Below are 18816 nucleotides of genomic sequence, written 5' to 3'. Positions count from 1 at the left end.
AAACCGAGATGAGAGAGCAGGCTGTCGCACGATTGCGAAGACCCGCGCCCATGAGCTAGTAGCTACATCAACATGGTGAAACACAAACGTGTGGCCGGCCTGTTGAGTTGCGTTCTTGCATTTTCTGCTCCCACGGCAAGTTCTTCAGAGTTCAGTCCGCACTGCACCTGAAAATAGCATGTGCGCCACCGCAGGAAAAAAACAGAGGGATCGGTGATTCCATAAACACTAACAGGGCATCAAGAACGACGCAACGCCAACGCTCAAGTTCGCGAGAGGCTTAATTAAGTAGAGCGGCTGGCACTTGCTATTATTTTTTCTCAATCACAAGAGGGAAATCATTAACCAGACGCATAATGAGCAATGATAGAGTGCAGCATCTAAGAAGCAATAACAACGGTACAGCGCAGCTAGCATCAGCACATCAGCATCCAAGCAATGTGATTCTTAACACCAATTATTCAGCTATAATTAATACTCCTACATGGTTCTTTCCACACGAGCATCGTCAGAGCCAGGTGATGAACCAGCCCACCATTGCCAGAGCTCACACGCTACCCAGTTTACTTTGAATCCTTTGAATACCTTCAAATTCAGACGATAACCACAAAGCCTTACGGTCCATGGTCCGCAATAGCGAGCAGGTGGAGCCAGGAGAATGGAGAAAACAACAGCAGACGTATCCATCGGACGAAGCTCGCGTCATATAAGGGGGTAAGTAAACGCCTAAAATCAAGAGCATGGAAGAGATAACAGATCACTCCAGCAGGTCAAGCATCCACCCCATCCATCAAGCAACAACATCGCACTTCTTCTTGCCCTCCACTTGGCCTTGTCCACACACTGACTTTGACAACGATGATTGCTCTCAAGCACGAGCGCCTTTTCGGAAACGGTCTTTCTTCCCCCTCGTGCTCTTTCATGATTAGACCGCCATTTATGCTTTGTCAAGTCAGGCTACAACATAAGCTCTGGTTCCCATGCTAGTTCCACCACCAATAAACCATGCAGACACACCATTTCTCCAACAGGGGACACAGCAAGATATTGCACATACCTTCCCTTGCTCTTGTGTTGTTGATCTGCTTGGTCTCTCCTACAAGTTCCTGCACCGAGCAGGAGAAGGCCTCCCTCCTCCAGTTCCTCGCCGGGCTTTCACAAGACGGTGGCCTCGCTGCGTCCTGGCAGCATGCAACGGATTGCTGCCAGTGGGCAGGGATCACCTGCAGGCAAGATACGACGATCACCGATGTCTTGCTGGCTTCAAAGGGCCTTGAGGGGCACGTCTCAGAGTCCCTTGGGAACCTAACAGGGCTGCAGCACCTTAACCTCTCCCACAACTCACTCTCCGGTGGTCTGCCACTGGAACTGGTATCATCCAGCAGCATCCTTGTCCTTGACATCAGCTATAATCAGTTCAACGGAACACTGCCAGAGCTGTCAGCTTCGACCCCTGCCCAGCCACTCAAGGTACTCAACATCTCAAGCAACTTCTTTACAGGACAGTTCACATCCACCAAATGGAAGGGAATGGAGAATCTGGTCGCGCTCAATGCCAGCAACAACAGATTTACTGGGCAGGTACCAACTCATTTCTGTAACACCTCCCCAGACATCTCTGTGCTTGATCTGTCTTTCAACCGCTTCAGCGGCAGTCTCCCCCAAGGCCTTGGTGATTGTTCAAAGATGATAGAGCTCAGGGCAGGGTACAACGACCTCAGTGGAACTATCCCAGATGAACTCTTCAATGCTACTTCGTCGGAATACCTGTCTCTTTCTAACAATCATTTGCATGGAGTTCTTGAAGACGCACACATATTTAACCTCAGAAATCTGTCTACCCTTGATCTTGGAGGGAACAATCTCAGTGGTAAGGTTCCAGATTCCATAGGCCAGCTCAAGAAATTGCAGGAGCTCCATTTGAACAACAACAATATGTCAGGGGAGCTGCCATCGGCTGTGAGCAATTGCATAAATCTGATAATAATTGACCTCAAGAGCAACAATTTCAGTGGAGAACTTGCCAATGTGAATTTCTCCAACCTGCACAACCTAAAAACTTTAGACCTTCTGTACAACAACTTCACCGGGAAAGTTCCAGAAAGCATATACTCTTGCAGCAATATGACTGCACTGCGGTTATCTGGCAACAAATTACATGGGCAGCTTTCACCACGAATAGGTGACCTGAAGTACCTCACATTCCTGTCACTTGGTAAAAATTCTTTTAAAAACATCACAAATGCACTTCACATCCTTCAGAGCTGCAGGAACCTTACCACCCTGCTTATAGGGCAGAATTTCATAGGAGAGCACATGCCAGAGTTAGAGAAAGTTGAAGGTTTTGAGAAACTTCAGGTTTTGGACATTGGAGGATGCCCATTGTTTGGAAAAATGCCTCTTTGGATATCAAATCTAGCAAATTTAGAGGTGTTAGTCTTATCTAACAATAAACTCACTGGATCAATACCAGCCTGGATCAAAGCCCTAAAGCACCTCTTCTATCTAGACGTAAGAAACAACACCCTCACAGGGGAAATTCCAACAATATTGATGGATATGCCAACGCTAATGTCAGAGAATAAAGAAGCTCATTTGGACCCCAGGCTCTTCGAGTTGCCTGTTTATAAGAGCCCATCACTCCAATACCGCATACCCATTGCTTTCCCTAAAGTGCTGGATCTAAGCAACAATAAATTCACCGGTGAGATACCTCTGGAGATTGGTCAGTTGAAAGCTGTCCTTTCACTCAATTTCAGCTTCAACTACTTGACAGGACGGATTCCACAATCAATATGCAATCTAACAAATCTGCTGGTGCTAGACTTGTCCAGCAACAATCTTACAGGTGCAATCCCAGGTGCATTGAATAGTCTGAACTTCCTTTCAGGATTCAACATTTCTAACAATGATCTAGAAGGCCCTATTCCATCTGGAGGGCAGCTTAATACATTTCCGAATTCTAGTTTTGATGGGAATCCAAAGTTGTGTGGCTCTATGCTCACCCACAAATGTGCATCAGCTTCAACACCTCTAGTCTCCCAAAATCAAAGAAATAAGAAGGTTATTTTTGCAATCACATTTAGTGTGTTCTTTCGAGGCATTGCTATTCTTTTGTTGCTGGGGCGTCTCTTTGTCTCAATCAGGATGAAGGGTGTTACAGCAACAAGTCAAAGGGGGAATAATGGAGACGTTGATGCATCTTCATTCTACTCCAGTTCAGAGAAAACATTAGTGGTGATGTGGATGCCACAAGGCAATGGAGAAGACAACAAGATCAACTTTAGTGACATTTTGAAAGCCACGAACAACTTTGACAAGGAAAACATTATTGGATGCGGAGGTTATGGCTTAGTCTACAAGGCAGAACTACCTGATGGCTCCAAGCTGGCAATTAAAAAGCTCCACGATGAAATGTGTCTGATGGAAAGGGAGTTCAGGGCAGAGGTTGATGCACTCTCCATGACACAGCATCAAAATCTCGTACCACTATGGGGTTACTGCATCCAGGGAAACTCAAGGCTGCTCATATATTCCTACATGGAGAATGGCAGCCTAGATGATTGGCTTCATAACAGGGATGATGACGTTAGCTCATGTTTTGACTGGCCAACTCGGCTCAAGATCGCACAAGGAGCAAGCCTGGGACTTTCTTATATCCATGATGTCTGCAAGCCTCAGATTGTCCACCGTGACATCAAATCCAGTAACATCCTACTGGACAAAGAATTTAAAGCTTATGTTGCTGATTTTGGGCTAGCCAGATTGATTGTTCCCAACAGAACTCATGTTACAACTGAGTTGGTCGGCACTATGGGTTACATCCCCCCTGAGTATGGGCAAGCATGGGTTGCTACCTTGAGAGGTGATATATACAGTTTTGGAGTAGTCCTGCTTGAGCTGCTCACTGGAATGCGACCTGTTTCAGTCCTATCTACATCAAAAGAACTTGTCCCATGGGTTCTACAGTTGAGGTCTGAGGGCAAGCAGATTGAGGTCTTGGATCCAACACTTCGAGGAATAGGATACGAAGAGCAAATGCTGAAGGTGGTTGAAATCGCTTGCAAGTGTGTCAATCATAATCAATTCAGGAGGCCAGCTATGATGGAAGTAGCCTCCTGCCTGGCCAGTATAGACGATGACCAACAGATGCAAAGAACAGCCAAGATAGAAGGAACAACACATGATAGATAATGTATTTTCGTGCACAATGTACATGTACTTTCTTAGTTTCATACAACTACTACTTCTGATAATCTTAGAGATTTATGTTTGTACTCTGTACAGAGCCGCGCAGGTTGCCATTTTCAGCTTTATACGTTCTTCTTTAAGGAAAGATTTTTATAAAATCCATCATCCTTTAATATTATTTTTGCGAGGACCTTTGGATGTCCCTCTATATACGTATTATACTATATGTTTTATGTTTCACAAGCATGAGACAAAGTATAAACATGTGAAATGACCATCTTGTTTTGTCACTGAAAGATTGAAAGTGGTTTCAATTCAAGTTCTTTGAGCTGTTTGCTTTGGATCAGCGGTTTTAAAAAGCACCAGAGTTGGAGGTGAACTGCCGAGCTACTAGACTAGATACAGCAAATGCTTGGTTGGTCCAAGCGTCAAACAAAAGGGGTGAGAATTTGAGAATGCAATTGCAGAAAGTAGCTACTAGCAGAACAAGAGAGGCGTGGCTAAAAAAAAAACACCTGCCTTGCATCGCAGCTTCAGAATGCCGGAGGATTCAGGGGCGAAGAAACCACCTGCCTTGCATCGCAGCTCGCTCCTCCGGCATATACAAATAGGCCTGGAAACACGTCCCAGGCCTGACCTACGAGCCCGATCCAGCTTCTCGAGGGCAACCCTCGCGGCGGTTCAGAGAAACCGCCGCATCCGGGTCGGCATTCTGCCGAACGGCCTGAGCGCGCTGCTGCCGAGGCGGCCTGCGCTGGGCACGAAAGGCCGGCATTGAGTCAGAGGGGTAGATGCCAGCGTGCGCGTGGAAGCAAGGGCGCGGCGCGAGTACGGGGGCATGCGAGAGAAGGAAGGAAGGGCGAGCGATGGCGATAGAGCGGGGAAAGCGAAGCCCGTGGAGAGGTTTATACGGCCTTGGGGCTTTGCTACGTCCGTGTGTCTTCACTTTTCAGCCGCGCTATATGCCTCAACGGCTCCATAGTTATTACAGTCAATAAAGGGGAAATGGAGCACCCCGGATGCCACGCACCGCTATATGAAAAATAGCATTTGAAAAATATCAAAATATTTAAAAAATTCTGAGACTTTGGGATATCAAACCTGGGTGTTCATTGTACACCCGTGTTTATTTTCGTGGGGAATGGATGCCCGTGATATTCGCGGCGCAGGAATTACGGTCCGACATACGATACAACCAATTTTTTCCTCTATACATATGATTCTTTTTCTCTTTTTTACTAACATGACCACGGGCACCAATTCCTCATGAAATTGAACACGGGTGCACAACGGACACCTAGATTTCACATCCCAAAATTCAGAAAATTTTGAAATTTTCTAATGTGTTTTCTAATGCTATATTCATATAGTGGTGTGTGGCATCAGAGAGCCAGAAATCCTCTTCATGTAATAAAGTTCTCTCTCTCTCTCTCTCTCTCTCTCTCTCTCTCCTAGAATGCATTTGTAACTTATTCAACAAAAGCAAAAATCCCATTTGGCTCCTAAGCACGGGCCAGTTCTTTTGGGCGATTCTCCCAGAATCGTCCCCCTCCCCAGCTTTTCCCAGAATCGCCATTTCATTTCAATGACTATTATAATTCAAACGGCAATTTTTTCGACAGCTACAATTTTCAAATGGTTATAATTCCAAATATAAATATACCACTCCCCATCCGACATATCACCCAACATTCCAGGGTTGTGGATTTTCCTATCTTTCCCTCTCCGGATCTCTCTGTCTACTCTCACACATCCCGATGGGTGATCGCAAATTCGTCATAGTTATGCACATGAATTCGACGCCTCCTTCATCCAGCGAGGACGAACTCATTCTTGCGTCATTCGCAGACCGCGGGGAGCATGAGCAGGTGAATGCTCGACTCCATGGTGGTTCCAAGGCAAGGCGTCGGACAAACAATCGCGGGAGAAATGTCGCATATGCATGCTACATCGTGGAAAGGCTATTTCTCACCTGCTCCTGTCTACCCCAGCATCTGCATAATAAAACAATCCAAGCCGCGGCTTCTCCGCCTCCATTGGTAGCGCCGGCGGCTTGCCCCGGAGACCGCCCTGCAATGTCACCCAGCACAACACCAGCCTCTCTGCCTCTAGCTCCAGCTCCAGCTGCTCAAGCTCGCCGTCGCCACATCGCCATGCGCGTCGTCGCCGTCGTGCGCAAGCATCGGAACCAAGGGCCTTTGGCAAGCCTCACACGCCACCCCAGTTTACTGTCAAATTTGAACGGCCTCAGAATTCAGATAATGGCCACATATCGTCACAGTCCATGGTCCACAATAGTGTGCCAGTGGAGCCGGGAGGACGGAAACACAAGCAGATGTATCCATCAGACAGAGCACGTGTGATGAGGTCAAGAGGATGGACGAGACCAAAGATCGCCCGCCCCGCCCCGCCACAGGCTGACCGAGACGCGCAGATGATTCCTCTCGATCGCGCCCACCTTTCGGTATGATCTCCCCATGAACTATCTCTGCAAATCTCCACCAACCGTTTCTTTTTGAATGCGTGGCGTTTCCTGTTCACAAAAGGGTGCACCAAGAAGTGATCAGAGAAACACTTTATGGCACGTGGTAAAAATTCTATGCGGATTGAGTCAGAAATAGTAGACGGCTACAAAAGAGAGATTTTGCACGGTCAGAGTCTGAACCAACCGTTTTTCCTTTGTGCTGACTACGACTGCAAGGAGCACAACACCTTCTTCTTTCCCGTCAAGCTCTTCAATGATTAGACAGCCATTGATGCTCAGATTTCCAGGCTAGTTTCACCAGAAAACCATGCAGACGCTCCAGTTTTCAAACAAGACACAGAGCAAGAAATTGCACGTGCCTTCATTTGCCCTTGCCCTTGTGCTGCTCATCTCCTTGGCCTCTCTCACCAGCTCCTGCAGCGAGCAGGAGAGGGGCTCCCTTCTCCAGTTCCTCGCCGGGCTCTTGCAAGACGGTGGACTCGCTGCTTCATGGCAGAACGGCACGGATTGCTGCAAGTGGGAAGGGATCACCTGCAGGCAAGATAGGACGGTCACCCATGTCTTGCTGCCTTTTAAGGGCCTCGAGGGAATTATCTCACGATCCCTTGGGATCCTCGATGGGCTGCAGCACCTTGATCTCTCTCACAACTCGCTGTCCGGTGCTCTGCCGTTGGAATTGGTGTCGTCCAGCAGCATCAAAATCCTTGATGTCAGCTTTAACCAGCTCAATGGAGCACTCCACGAGTTGCCTTCTTCGGCCCCTCCCCGACCTCTCCAGGTACTGGACATCTCAAGCAACTTATTTGCAGGACACTTTCCATCCATCACGACGGAGAATCTGGTCACACTCAATGCCAGCAATAACAGCTTTACTGGGAAGATACCAACTCAACTCTGTAGTACCTCACCATCCCTCACTGTGCTTGAACTGTGTTTCAACGAATTCAGTGGCAGCATCCCCCCAAGTCTTGGTAATTGCTCCAGGCTGAGAGTGCTCGGGGCTGGATACAACAACCTCAGTGGAGTAATCCCAAATGAACTCTTCTACACAACATCATTGGAGTACCTGTCATTTCCTAACAACGATTTACATGGAGCTATCGATGGTACAAACATAACCAACCTCAGAAATCTTGTAACCCTTGATCTTGGAAGGAACAGCTTCAGCGGCAAGATTCCAGTTTCTATAGGACAGCTCAAGAAATTGGAGGAGCTCCGTTTGGACGACAACAACATGTCAGGGGAGCTGCCATCTGCTCTGAGCAACTGCACAAATCTGATAACAGTTGACCTCAAGAGCAATAATTTCAGCGGAGAACTTACAAAGGTCAATTTTTCCCACCTTCCCAATCTAAGAACATTAGATGTTTTCTTGAACAACTTCAGCGGCACAATTCCAGATAGCATATACTCTTGCAGCAATCTGACAGCACTGCGGCTAGCTGGCAACAATTTATCTGGGCAGCTTTCTCCACAAATAGCCAATCTGAAGTACCTCACCTTCATGTCACTTACTGACAATTCTTTCAAAAATATCACAAATGCACTTCACATCCTTAAGAGATGCAAGAACCTCACCACCCTGCTTATTGCACTCAACTTCAGGGGAGAGATCATGCCAAAGGATGACAAAATTGATGGTTTTGAGAATCTTCAGGTTTTGGGTATGGGAGGATGCGAATTGTCTGGCCAAATACCACACTGGATATCAAAGCTAGGAAATTTACAAATATTAGTATTGTCTGACAATCGGCTCAATGGGTCAATACCAGCCTGGATCAAAACCCTAAGCAACCTGTTCTATCTGGACATATCAAACAATAGCTTCACCGGGAGGATTCCAACAGCAATTATGGATATGCCAATGCTGAAGTCAGAGAACAGTAAAGCCCATTTAGACCCAAGGGTATTTGAGCTACCTGTTTATAGTAGTCCATCACGACAATACCGTGTACCCACTGCTTTGCCTAAAGTCCTGGATCTAAGCAAGAACAAATTCACTGGTGTGATCCCCCTGGAGATCGGTCAGATGAAAGCCCTTCTTTCACTCAATTTCAGCTTCAACCACTTGACAGGACACATCCCACAATCAATATGCAATCTCACAAAACTGCAGGTGTTGGACTTGTCGGCCAACAATCTGACAGGTGAAATCCCAGCTGCATTAAACAGCCTGCACTTTCTTTCAGCATTCAACATTTCGAACAATGACCTCAAAGGGCCTATTCCATCTGGAGGCCAGTTTAATACATTTCAGAATTCTAGCTTCGACGGGAATCCGGAGCTCTGTGGTTCTGTACTCGCTCATAAATGTGGTTCAGCTTCAACCCCTCTAATCTCCCCAAAACAACGAAATAAGAAGGCCATTTTTGGAATTGCATTTGGTGTGTTCTTTGGAGGCATTGCTATTCTTTTGTTGCTGGGGCGTCTCTTTGTCTCAATCAGGATGAAGGGTGTTACAGCAACAAGTCAAAGGGGGAATAATGGAGACGTTGATGCATCTTCATTTTACTCCAGTTCAGAGAAAACATTAGTAGTGATGTGGATGCCACAAGGCAATGGAGAAGAAAACAAGCTCAAATTCAGTGACATTTTGAAAGCCACGAACAACTTTGATAAGGAAAACATTATTGGATGCGGAGGTTATGGATTAGTCTACAAGGCAGAACTACCTGATGGCTCCAAGGTGGCAATTAAAAAGCTCCATGATGAAATGTGTCTGATGGAAAGGGAGTTCAGGGCAGAGGTTGATGCACTCTCCACGACACAACATCAAAATCTTGTACCACTATGGGGTTACTGCATCCAGGGAAACTCAAGGCTCCTCATATATTCCTACATGGAGAATGGCAGCCTAGATGATTGGCTTCATAACAGGGATGATGATGTTAGCTCATGTTTTGACTGGCCAACTCGGCTCAAGATCGCACAAGGAGCAAGCCTGGGACTTTCTTATATCCATGAAGTCTGCAACCCTCAAATTGTCCATCGAGACATCAAATGCAGTAATATCCTACTGGACAAAGAATTTAAAGCTTATGTTGCAGATTTTGGGCTAGCCAGATTGATCCTTTCCAACAAAACTCATGTCACAACTGAGCTAGTCGGCACGATGGGTTACATTCCCCCGGAGTATGGGCAGGCATGGGTTGCTACATTGAGAGGCGACATCTACAGTTTCGGAGTAGTCTTGCTTGAGCTGCTTACTGGAATGCGGCCTCTTCCAATCCTATCCACATCAAAAGAACTTGTCCCATGGGTGCTGGAGATGAGGTCTGAGGGAAAGCAGGCTGAGGTCCTGGATCCAACCATTCGAGGCACAGGAAATGAAGAGCAAATGCTGAAGGTGCTTGAAGTCGCTTGCAAATGTGTCAACCACAATCAATTCATGAGGCCAACGATCATGGATGTAGTCTCTTGCCTGGCCAGTATAGACGCTGAGCACAGATGCAAAGATCAGTCATGATACAATGAACTACACACTATATAATCTTGTATTCTCATGCATGGTGTACTTGTAAGTTGTAACTTTATAGTTTCAGTAGGACTACTACTTCTGATAAACCTACAGTTTGTTTTTCACTTTGTACAGAGCCTAACAGATAGCCATTTGTCTTTTACTTTGTACAGAGCCTAACAGATAGCCATTTGTCTTTTACTTTGTACAGAGCCTAACAGATAGCCATTTGTCTTTTACTTTGTACAGAGCCAAACAGATTGCCATTTTGAGCTATACGTACTTCTTCAAGGAAAGATCTTTGTAAAATTCATCACCCTTTAGATGTGTTCTGTTTTCTTCTGCAAGAACCTTTAGATGTTTCTCGAACTTATTATACTCCTATGAATTTAAGTTTCACAAGCATGGACAACGTATACACATGTGAAATGACCATCTTGTTTTAGCTGTGAAAGATTGAAAATGGTTTCCATTCAAGTGCAGATGCCATGTAACGCCAGCTGTTTTTACATACCACCGGAGTTGGCGGTGAATCGCCGAATTACTAGCTACAGAAACTGTTTTTTTTTTGTGGGAACCTTTAAATGTTTCTCGAAGTATCATATATGCTTAAGTTTCACAAGCATGGATACACATGTGAAATGACTATCTTTTTTTTATCCGTGGAAGGTTGAAAATGGACTCCATTCAAGTGCCTTTATCATGTGCTGTCAGCAGTAGTTTGCTTCGTATCAGCTGTTTTTACATGCCATCAGAGTTTGCGGTGAATTACCGAATTACTAGCTATGGCAATGTTTGGTTGGTCCAAGATTCAAATGAATTGACCAGGAAATTGAGGATCTAATGCAACTGCCATGGTCAAAATGTATACAAGTCGAATGGAGTGGAATGAGAAATTGAGAATCTAATAATACGGCTAGCTTCTGAAACACATATAACTCAGCAGGCACAAGCGGTATTTCGACACTGGCAGAACACGAGAGGAATGGCGGTCAGAAGCACCAACAACGTACCATGTCCAAGGACTGACGCGGCCGAAAACCCATCAGCACACACAAAGACGCGTCAGAACGCGTCCCAAGCTTGGTCTGTGAGCCCGAATCAGCTTCGCGATGGCCACCGCAACGGTTTACGAACCGCCATCCGGGTCGGCATTCCGCCGAACGGCCAGAGCGCGCTGCTGCCCCGGCGACAGGCGCTGGGCGTGGATGGCTGGCGCTGTATCGGGGGGATATAGATGGCGGCGCACGCGTGGAACAGAACCGGCGTGGTAGCGAGGATGCGTCGCGGGTACGGGAGGAGGAGAGGGCACTTCCGGTGAGAGTAGCCGACGCAACGGAGTGGCGACTCGCCGGGAGCGAAGAGCGATGGCGTCAGAGCCGCGAAAGGACAGAGAGCTTCTCCCGCTAGTTGCGGGGAGAAGCCCTTTTTTAAAATTTGGTTCCCTTTTTAGCCTCAAAAATCATTTTCTTCTTTATTTAACACTCAAACTTTATTTTATGCCTTATGTAACACTTCTATCCATTTTTCCATCCAAAGGTGTTAACTAGCACATGTAAAGATAATTTTGCCCCTGATAATAGTATCTCACCAGAAAAGGATGGAGAAGGCTAGAAGGGGCATGAACGAACAAAAAAAAAGGAGAATCCGCGCTCTTGCCTCTTTGCTTTTTTCCTTTCCTTCCTTCCTTCCTTCCAATCCAGTCCGCTCTTTCCTTCCACCATCGCCAAACCCGCCACGTATTGCAGCTCGGTCCATGAGAGGCTGGCACGGCATGCATCAAGTTCTGTGTCCCCTACGATAGCCTCTTCCTCCTCACCGCAGGTTGGGGCGGGCGAGGGACCCGCGGTGGTGTACCACGAGCGCACGACGCTGATCCGGGTCAGAGTAGGCTGGAATTACCCGTGCCATCCCCCTGCCATCCCTCCCAAGCCATAGGTTGTATCTTCCTCCGGTGCGCCGAGGCCGCTGCCACCTCCCGTGCACGGCGGCGCCAAGGCCATCGGCCGTATCCGTCCATCCGTGCATCAAGGCCGATACGAGGTGGTCGTCAACTGGGGCTTCCCCTGTGTTGCTGGAGCTGGCCATGGGCTGTTGTACGCCGGCGCCCGTTCCGAAATGATGTACGACTATGTCAACTACAGTCACCACATCTTCCACATGTACATGCTCGTCGGGATCCTATTTTCATGCAATGACGTGCACACATCCATCCGGTGTGTGTATAGTATATAAACATGCATGCAGCCATGCAGGGACTCGACCAACTAATAAACTGGCTAACAAACATACTACATGTGTCACCATGACACGACTAATTACTAGTAGTACTAATGCATGCAGCCAAGACTAGAACCAACAGATAGAAGTTATCAGGAGCTTAATGTGTACAAATTAATATGCTACAGTAAAGGTGAATGAATTCATCACTGTTCCACTCATCATCATCATCATATTATTATTACTCATATAAATACCTTTTTGTTTACTTATTCAAGCATGAAAAGAAAATATCACGTTACCTTTGTGTTTGCATGTAAATAATCTGTTCACATACTATACTAGGGGTAAAGCAGTCTTTTCAGGTCAGACTTAACACCGTTAATAGCTAAAACTGACGGGAGTGTCACATAAAGAACAAATTGAAGTTTGAGTGTCAAAAAGAGAAGAAAATAAAATTTTGGACCAAAAAGGGAACCAAATTTTAAAAGAGGGCCAAATAAGGAATTCTCTCCTAGTTGCGCCGCCGAGAGCGAAAGCAGGAGCACGCTCGCGTGGGCCAGCCCAACGCGCATTTTTGAAAGTTCATGACTTTGAAAAAAAATCATTGATTCTGAAAAAATAATCACAAATTTGAAAAAAGATCATCGAATTTTTTCTAAATCACTGATTTTGAAAAACCTTCATAAATTCAGAAAAGGTATGTGGACTTGAAAACGTTCATTTGTTCAAAAAAGGTTCACAGATTTGCACAAAAGTTCGTGGATTTGAAAAAAGTCCAGTGGTTTTAAAAAAGGGTTCACATATTTTTTTAAAGTTCAAGAGTTTAAAAATATTTTTGAATTCAAAAAATTTCACACATTTAAGAAAAGAAAAAGGACAAAAGTGAAGAAAATAAAAATAAAAAGAGACAAAACCATTCAGAAAACCAAAAAATGAACAAAAAAGGGAGGGAAGCTTCTAGAAGATTGCAAACCGGGGCAGGGACGCTTCGCGTTGGTGCTTTATACAAGACGGCCAATAAATAATCTATCGAGTGGAGGGGTGTGTGCATGTTTGTACAAATGGCTTTAAACTTCACCTGAAGCGTTAAACAGGAGTTGGTGAAAAGGAAACCTCTTTTCACTAGTAAGTGTGCACGTGTAACACACGTCTATTTAAACTAATAAGTGTACACATGTAACACGCGTTTATTTGGATTAACACACTATACTAAACTTAACACAAGACAATTTATTCATAAATTTGAATTTTCCCTATAAAATACACAATCCCTTATTCCCTACTCGTACAAACAATTTGAAATATCGTTTCTCCTTAATCAACATATCTCCTGTATTAAAAGACCACCCAGTGTTCCCAATGTATAAAACTCAAAATTATTTAGAAGATTCATCATGATTCTTCATATGCACACATTTATGCAAGTATAATCACCCATGAAAATGTCACTTAAGACAAGCTAAGAAACCGTTTCAGTGCCAACAAACTCCAGTCAAGAATTATTATTACAATTGAGTGTCAACCACAATAGTGGGAAGAGACATCTATGGTTTGTTGAAAAAATGAAGCCATTGTCAGATAGAGAAGTGTAGAGATGTCTTGACTGCATAGAATCAGCTGTGAAACAAGACAAAAAAATGCTAGTTGGACCATCTGATTCTACTATTGCACACAAATATCGTAATGTCTGAAAGCAAGAAAAATGACTTACTTTATTATGAAAATAGAACATGTAAACCAAATAAAAATTACAGTGATAAATTGCATAATTATACTTGTTATTCACTGGACAAAAGCATTAATACGACAACTTGGAACAGTTACTTGAGTACTACACATTTCTTTAAGGGCTCAACATTCTAAAATTTTGACAATATAATAAATATCCTCTCAGTTTATAGTAATAATGATACGAAGATAAATAATTTGGAAATGGTCTTCAACATGCGTAGGCTACCACTTGTAAGAATAACAGTGGCGAAAAAAGCCAACAAATGCCGATTTAGAAAAAAAAACTACAGACATGCTTCCAATTTTAGCAACTCTAGTGGATAAAACACACCTTACCTCTCAAGTCAGGAAATAGTCAAATGAAAAAATGTACTTCTTATAAGTAGTAGAGATCAAGTTATAAGGATCATGATTCAAGATATTTGGAGAAACATGGTTGGTCTCTCTGTATGATGCGAACTCGTCACCTCTACTAAAGTGGTCGTGCGTAGTATGTAACGTAGAGTGCAATAATGAAATAAAATAAATGATATGAGAATTTACCATGACCACAAAATATCCTACGTTCGTCATCATCATGATCAACATGCATTTTTTGCTTCTCTTGTATGTGGTTCAAGTTTTCTATCAGGAAAACATGTTAACTCAACTGTAGATAAGGACGGTATGAAAATGCTCATGTAAAATTACAATTGCCATGTATCTGCTAGACAAACAAATACACTTATGCAAACTTCAGGTTTTTTTAGTAAAACGTATGCGAACTTTATTTTTTTCCACTAAAACTTATGCAAACTTCTGGGTTTTTTTCACGTAATTTCATGACTGCAAGTAAGGTCTTGGTTCAGCGAATTTGTCTGTGAGTTCACTATGTAGTCGTGAGTTGGTCATGTAATAACCGGTAGTCAGTACTTAAAAAAACAAGGATGTCTATTGCAGGTACGCGAAAATCAGTGAAAAAATAAAGAAAGAAAGAAGGCATTGGTTGCCTGAAACCCAACTGTGTGTGCTTCAGCGCGCCTCTGTTTCTTATTGCCTCCTGTACTTCTAGATGTGTCACCACCAGCGAGGTAGCGATGACAGTAAAAAACAACACTCGGTGCTTACCTGATTAGTGCGTGCGTGCGGCGTTCGCGTGAAGGCGAGCGTCTCTGTCGTTTAGGCCTGCGAGCGGCCGCAGCGACCGTGTCCTCTCACCAGTTGGGCGGCGTTGTCGACACAGGTGAATCAGTCGTCCACTTTGAGGCGGCGCCCTCCACTCAATTTTTTTGGCCCGCTTATACTGGTCCAGGATACTCAGCGTTGCCCCCACTTGAAGGGCTCGGCGGTGGGTGGTTGTCAGTGTGTGTATTATGGACGGAGCTGAAGTCGACGCGGATGCCGGTGGTTCCCGGAGAGCATGCCAGGACGTGGACGAAGTCGTTGCAGTTAGTAGAAAAGTGACCTGGCCTCCAGGCAGAAGACGAAAGCGGCGATGACACATGTGTGTGTTCGGAGGAAGCCGCAGCTCCTCCTTGTTAGAGTTATAATATAAGTCATGTACCCCTTTATGTTTATCCCGTTATATAAGGGGTTTCCTGCATATGTTCCACACCTATACATGTATATATATCGGCCTGTGGCCTCATAGGAATACAAGTTGCTTATTCCTAACATGGTATTAGAGCTAGGTCAATTTTTTTACACGCTGCAACTCGTGTGATTGATCCTCCCGTGGCGCTGTGGCTGCTTCTCTCTCCGCTCCCGATCGCACTCGAAGTCGGATCAAAGCCTCCTGCTCGTTGTCCTCTCGGATTTGGCGTTGCTCGCACCCCCCTTTTTATCTCCCGATTGGATCGGCGGCTCTGCCCTGTCTTCCGCTTCCGAGGCTCCCGTGATCGAAGCCAGCTTCACGTGACGAGGTGGCCGACCCGTTTTTCGCCTCCTGCTTCCAGGACGAATCCTGCTGCCGAGCTGCTCCTCTTCCTGCTCGCCTCCCGATCGGATCCCGCTGCCTAGCTGCTCGATTCTGCCCTCCAGATCGGATCGGGCTTCCACGCAGTCATTGACCAAAAAAAGAAAGAAAAAAAGAAAAAAAAAGAAAAAAAAATGTCTGCTGCATCGGGCTATGTTGCTGTCCCTCGTTGTCCGGTAATCTTTGATGGTACTAACTGAAGGAAAGATGCCCTAGAGGCAATAATAAAGTTATTATTTATTTCCTTATATCATGATAAATGTTTATTATTCATGCTAGAATTGTATTATCCGGAAACATAATACTTGTGTGAATACATAGACAAACTAAACGTCACTAGTATGCCTCTACTTGACTAGCTCGTTAATCAAAGATGGTTATGTTTCCTAACCATAGACATGTGTTGTCATTTGATTAACGGGATCACATTATTAGGAGAATGATGTGATTGACATGACCCATTCCATTAGCTTAGCACCCGATCGTTTAGTATGTTGCTATTGCTTTCTTCATGACTTATACATGTTCCTATGACTATGAGATTATGCAACTCCCGTTTACCAGAGGAACACTTTGTGTGCTACCAAACGTCACAACGTAACTGGGTGATTATAAAGGAGCTCTACAGGTGTCTCCAAAGGTACATGTTGGGTTGGCGTATTTCGAGATTAGGATTTGTCACTCCGGTTGTCAGAGAGATATCTCTGGGCCCTCTCGGTAATGCACATCACTTAAGCCTTGCAAGCATTGCAACTAATGAGTTAGCTGCGGGATGATGTATTACAGAACGAGTAAAGAGACTTGCCGGTAACGAGATTGAACTAGGTATTGAGATACCGACGATCGAATCTCGGGTAAGTAACATACCAATGACAAAGGGAACAACGTATGTTGTTATGCGGTCTGACCGATAAAGATCTTCGTAGAATATGTAGGAGCCAATATGGGCATCCAGGTCCCGCTATTGGTTATTGACCGGAGACATGTCTCGGTCATGTCTACATTGTTCTCGAACCCGTAGGGTCCGCACGCTTAAGGTTACGATGACAGTTATATTATGAGTTTATGCATTTTGATGTACCGAAGGTTGTTCGGAGTCCCAAATGTGATCACGGACATGACGAGGAGTCTCGAAATGGTCGAGACATAAAGATTGATATATTGGAAGCCTATGTTTGGATGTCGGAAGTGTTCCGGGTGAAATCGGGATTTTACCAGAGTACCGGGAGGTTACCGGAACCCCCCGGGAGCTATATGGGCCTTAGTGGGCCCTAGTGGAAGAAGAGAAGAGGCGGCCAGGGCTGGGCCACGCGCCCCTCCCCCCTAGTCCGAATAGGACAAGGAGAGAGGGGGCCGGCGCCCCCCTCCTTTCTCTCTCTCTCTTTTCCACCTCGCGAATCCTATTCCAACTAGGATTGGGGGAGAAGTCCTACTCCCGGAGGGAGTAGGACTCCTCCTGGCGCGCCCTATGATGGCTGGCCGGCCTCCCCCCTTGAACCTTTATATACGGAGGCAGGGGCACCCCAGAGAGACACAAGTTGATCCACGTGATCATATTCTTAGCCGTGTGCGGTGCCCCCTTCCACCATAGTCCTCGATAATATTGTAGCGGTGCTTAGGCGAAGCCCTGCGACAGTAGTACATCAAGACCGTCACCACGCCGTCGTGCTGACAGAACTCTTCCCCGACACTTTGCTGGATCGGAGTCCGGGGATCGTCATCGAGCTGAACGTGTGCTAGAACTCGGAGGTGCCGTAGTTTCGGTGCTTGATCGGTCGGGCCGTGGAGACGTACGACTACATCAACCAAACGCTTCCGTTGTTGATCTACAAGGTACGTAGATCACACTCTCCCCTCGTTGCTATGCATCACCATGATCTTGTGTGTGCGTAGGAAATTTTTTGAAATTACTATGTTCCCCATCAGTGGCATCCGAGCCTAGGTTTTATATGTTGATGTTATATGCACGAGTAGAACACGAGTGAGTTGTGGGCGATATAAGTCATCTTGCTTACCAGCATGTCATACTTTGGTTCGGCGGTATTGTTGGACGAAGCGGCCCAGACCGACATTACGCGTACGCTTACGCGAGACCGGTTCTCCCGACGTGCTTTGCACATAGGTGGCTTGCGGGTGACAGTTTCTCCAACTTTAGTTGAACCAAGTGTGGCTACGCCCGGTCCTTGCGAAGGTTAAAACAGCACCAACACCTGCGCAAGGCGCGATCATCTGCTGGGTAACGTAGCAATTTCAAAATTTTCCTACGCACACGCAAGATCATGGTGATGCATAGCAACGAGAGGGGAGAGTGTGATCTACGTACCCTCGTAGACCGACAGTGGAAGCGTTATGACAACGCGGTTAATGTAGTCGTACGTCTTCACGGCCCGACCGATCAAGCACCGAAACTACGGCACCTCCGAGTTCTAGCACACGTTCAGCTCGATGACGATCCCCGGACTCCGATCCAGCAAAGTGTTGGGGAAGAGTTCCGTCAGCACGACGGCGTGGTGACGATCTTGATGTTCTACTGTCGCAGTGCTTCGCCTAAGCACCACTATAATATTATCGAGGACTATGGTGGAAGGGGGCACCGCACACGGCTAAGAGAACGATCTTAGAGATCAACTTGTGTGTCTAGGGGTGCCCTCTGTCCCCGTATATAAAGGAGCCAAGGGGGGGTGCGGCCGGCCATAGGAGGAGGCGTGCAGGAGGAGTCCTACTCCTACCGGGAGTAGGACTCCCCCCCTTTCCCTAGATTTTTTGAGAGCCCCC

General features: G+C 45.8%; 2 protein-coding genes across 2 annotated transcripts; both read left to right on the top strand.

Annotated features, from left to right (window-relative positions):
• Positions 1-760: 760 nt before the first annotated feature.
• Positions 761-4441, top strand: LOC123132297 (tyrosine-sulfated glycopeptide receptor 1-like). The gene has a single exon (XM_044552090.1). It carries the CDS (start codon positions 1006-1008, stop codon positions 4192-4194), a length of 3189 nt encoding a protein of 1062 aa, XP_044408025.1. The 5' UTR covers positions 761-1005; the 3' UTR covers positions 4195-4441.
• Positions 4442-6869: 2428 nt separating this feature from the next.
• LOC123132292 (tyrosine-sulfated glycopeptide receptor 1-like) lies at positions 6870-10270 on the top strand. Its single transcript, XM_044552087.1, has one exon. The coding sequence runs from the start codon at positions 6984-6986 to the stop codon at positions 10140-10142; it is 3159 nt and encodes a 1052-aa protein (XP_044408022.1). The 5' UTR covers positions 6870-6983; the 3' UTR covers positions 10143-10270.
• The last annotated feature ends 8546 nt before the right edge of the window (positions 10271-18816 follow it).

The sequence above is a fragment of the Triticum aestivum genome, chromosome 6A, assembly GCF_018294505.1.
Source record: "Triticum aestivum cultivar Chinese Spring chromosome 6A, IWGSC CS RefSeq v2.1, whole genome shotgun sequence".
NCBI classification, from domain to species: domain Eukaryota; kingdom Viridiplantae; phylum Streptophyta; class Magnoliopsida; order Poales; family Poaceae; genus Triticum; species Triticum aestivum.
Note: the sequence above shows the minus strand (reverse complement) of the source record. Positions and strands in the feature narration are given on the sequence as shown.